The 4,074-nt window shown below is 41.7% G+C and overlaps 1 protein-coding gene across 1 annotated transcript in view; it reads left to right on the plus strand.

The window, feature by feature from the left end:
* The window catches only part of LOC107689936 (potassium voltage-gated channel subfamily H member 1-like), a 74,012-nt gene that overhangs the window by 12,103 nt on the left and 57,835 nt on the right, over positions 1–4,074 (plus strand). The window contains exon 8 of the mRNA XM_016488164.1: positions 1,682–2,111. Coding sequence (XP_016343650.1) covers positions 1,682–2,111 — 430 coding nt within the window. The remainder of the gene's footprint in view (positions 1–1,681; positions 2,112–4,074) is intronic.

The following is a 4,074-nucleotide window of genomic DNA, read 5'->3' on the forward strand; positions in this document are numbered from 1 at the left end:
ATCACAGTATGGTAAGGGGCGTAACATTTCTGTCACACGCTTGAGGTATTCAGCCAATCACAACGCACTGGATAGCTGGCCAATCAGAGCACACCTAGCTTTTCAGACTGATGAGCTTTGTAAAAATTGACTCGTTTCAGAAAGGCGGGGCATAGAGGAGAAACAATAATGTACAGTATGTGGAAAACAATGTGTTTTTGAAACTTAAAACGCATAAACACATTTCATTACACCAAATACACAAAAATAATGTTCTTTTTTAGCAATGTCATGTCACCACTTAAGCACAGTACTACGGGGCTTTACGTAGCTGTCAGGCCGCAGTAGCAGAGCCTGCAGCGGAACAGGAGTGTCAGAGCAAGAGATTACAGAGTTTACACACACACACACACACACACACACACACACACAGTCCTGTTTCCCACAGTAGCAGCAGAGGACGCCTGTGCTGGGCACGTCAACATCAGTTATCCATGCTTTTTTTTTGCTAATGCTGCTAGCAGAATACAGTTAAAGCCCAGCCACTGCGATAAAGGGTTAAGGTGCTTCTGCAGGGTAATGAGGCTAATGAAAATGAAAACTGAAATTAAAATTTAGGTTTAGAGTAGAATAAGTTGACATGTCGCACAGTGTGCTTTAAAGGGTTAGTTCACCCTAAAATGAAAATTAGGCTGTGTTTTACTCACCCCAGAGCCATCCTAGGTGTATGACTTTCTTCTTTCAGACGAATCCAGTCGGAGTTATATTAAAAATTGTCTATGCTCTTTCAAGCTGTTTAATGCCACTCAGCGGGTGTTGCATGCATCAGTCCAAAAGAAGTTAAATAAAAAACGCCCATCCATTAAAAAAAGCATCTCACACGGCTCCGGGGGGTGAACAAAGGCCTCCTGTAGCGAATCGATGCGTTTTTGTAAAAAAAATATCCATATTCAAAACGTAATAATCACTTTAATGTAGCTTGCGCCAACAGTTGTACACGGAAGCAGCTCCGGGCGGATGACGTATGAGTTCAGCGCTGCGCATGCGCTGGTGAGTCTCGTGAAAACCAATGTTTGTTTACAGGATCAAAGGAAGCAAAGTTTCCTTTAGCAAAGGAAAACCAGTCTCCTCTTGGCTTATATCGAAATCCTCTGACATTCTTCTTTACAAATACTCGTTTTGTACTTCTAATTAGTGACCGTTGTTTTGTTTTGATCTCTCCGCTGCATTTCCGCGTTTGTCACTTCTGAGCGGCACATGCGCAGCGCTGACCTCATACGTCATCCGCCCGGAACTGCTTCCGTTTACAACAGTGAGCGCAAGCTAGATTAAAGTGATTATTATATTTTGAATATGGATATTTTTCTTACAAAAATGCTACAGGAGGCCTTTTTTCACCCCCCGGAGCCGTGTGAGACATTTTTTTTTATGGATGGGCACTTTTTATTTCACTTCTTTGGGACTGAAGCACTGCAACACCCGCTGACTGCAATGATAGAGCTTGGAGTAGCCAGGACAATTTTTAATCTAACTCCGACTGGATTTGTCTGAAAGATTATCTTATAAGATTGCTGAAATTGCACAGTCGTTATAAGACCATTTTAGGACTGGCTATAATAAGTGGCCTGTATTGTAAGTCACTATGGGTAAAACATCTTCTAAAGATAAATTATTAATTAACCACTTCTCTCATTTCTTGCAGGGCATCAGCAGCCTCTTCAGCTCTCTGAAGGTGGTGCGTTTGTTGCGACTCGGCCGTGTGGCCCGTAAACTGGATCATTACATTGAATACGGTGCGGCGGTGCTGCTGTTGCTGGTTTGTGTGTTCGGCCTGGCTGCCCACTGGCTGGCCTGTATCTGGTACAGCATTGGAGACTATGAGGTCATAGATGAAGCAAACAACATGGTCCGTAGGGACAGCTGGCTCTATCTTCTGGGAGAATCCGTCGGCACACCATATCGCTTCAATGCCAGTGGCACAGGAAAGTGGGAAGGGGGTCCAAGCAAAGATTCGGTCTACATCACGTCATTGTACTTCACCATGACCAGCCTGACCAGTATTGGCTTCGGGAACATAGCCCCCACAACGGATGGAGAGAAGATCTTCGCCGTGGCCATGATGATGATTGGCTGTGAGTAAAATCCACTTTTCTTGACCTCAGCATGACTGTGGCACTACGTAACTTGTATATTTTAGAACAAAAAAGACTGAGAGATCCATTACACTCTAAAAAATGCTAGGTTAAATATAACCCAGCGCTGGGTTAATTGAAAAAAATAATAGAAAAAATGTAACCCAACAGCTGGGTTAGTCCATATTTGACCCAAAATTGGGTTGAAACAACCCAGCATTTTTTAGATTGTAGGGATCAATTTCCTCAAACAACAAACAGTCAGAAAAAGATGCTAGTCTGTAGGCTATCAATTATAGTTCAGAAAAAAACCCTGTAAAGATGTTTAGGGTCACTGTGTTTGTTGTAAAGCTTTGGACTGCAGGTGTGTTCTCACACTCTCAGTGGAATATCAGTTCTATATAGAGCCCTGCCGTGATCTAGATTATATTCTGTCCAGACAGATGTCTTGAGAACACTATGATGAATTACATAATTGCTTAGTTCTGGGAAAGCTCTACTTTCCTGCACTGGCAGAATTCAGAAATGCTTCAGAAAAGCAGTTTTCCAGATTAAATACAACTGGGCTGCATCTGTGACGTGCTGTTGACTACCACAGTAAATACAAGGTCACACATTATTTTAGTGCTCCAGCATTAGGATAAATAATTACAGAGTAATTCTAATTAACTACATGTACGGGTAACAATTTATTTGGATGGTCCACTTTAGAAATTTGGTTGACTATTAGTAACTTTGCATCTACATGTCAGCCAGCAGTCATTGGAGTATTAATAGACAGTCTTTTGGTAATACTTTATTTTACAATGTTCATGTTACACATATTACACACTGAGGTATGGTCCCACTTACCTTTGTTCAGCGGTGCTTTTTTGCATTTCTACACTATTAACAATGGACAACCTTTTTTTGCTTGCAAAATCTGACTGAAATGTTGCTAATGTGGCTGCACCGTATCACCATATATTAGCTAAACAGAGAAAAGACTGTATCTTGTTGGTATTGCATCTTGTAGTGTATTCTTGAAGTAAGTGCATATTTTACTCTGGATTTTACCCACTTAAAACCTAAATGTGCTATTGCGTACAGGCGCAGTTAGTGTGGTTGTGTGGGGTCTCTGTGGGTTTGCCCTGTTCAAGGCATGAGTGATGCTGCTGGCCGCCTGAGGGTGACGGTGATGCGGAGTGTCATAAAAGTGGGGGGAGACTGACAGAAAGACAGAAGTTCACAGTGTGATCCTGCTGATGCACAGGAAACACAGCAGGCACACATTCAGTCAATGTGACAGCGCTTTAGCCACACACACGCACAGGGAGAAGATGACATTAGATTCCACTTAAAGAAAATGAATCCTTTTGCATTACAACAAGGCAAGGCAAGGCAAGTTTATTTATATAGCACATTTCGTACACAATGGTAATTCAAAGTGCTCTACATAAAATAAAGTAAAATAATCATAAAAAAATAATCACAAAAATAAAACAAGGAATTTAAAAACTTTGAAAATGATTTAAAATGAATTTAAGACAGTTAAAAATAGAAAATGATTATACATACATAAAATACAGTGCACTCAGTTCGGACATCGCACAGTGCTCATTCAATAAATGCACAGCTAAACAGATGAGTTTTGAGTCTAGATTTAAATGTGACTAATGTTTTAGCACATCTGATCTCTTCTGGAAGCTGATTCCAACTGCGGGCGGCAAAATAGCTAAAAGCGGACTCCCCTTGTTTTGAGTGAACCCTTGGTATTTCTAACTAATCTCCGCGAGTGTTTTGAAAAACAGCTGGCATTGGTATTACGGCGTGTCAGCGGGGGTTGCCATCCAGGCTGCTGAAATCTCGGCGAGCTGCAGCTTCCATTCTGATGTCCTGCCGCGACCTCCCCTGGGCGCTTCAGCGCTCTCAAAAGAGTGTTTTTCCTTTCTAAAAGAGCAAATTCTAAAAGAGCTCCACGAGC

This window comes from Sinocyclocheilus anshuiensis, unplaced genomic scaffold (assembly GCF_001515605.1).
Source record: "Sinocyclocheilus anshuiensis isolate Anshui unplaced genomic scaffold, SAMN03320099.WGS_v1.1 scaffold345, whole genome shotgun sequence".
Lineage (NCBI taxonomy): Eukaryota > Metazoa > Chordata > Actinopteri > Cypriniformes > Cyprinidae > Sinocyclocheilus > Sinocyclocheilus anshuiensis.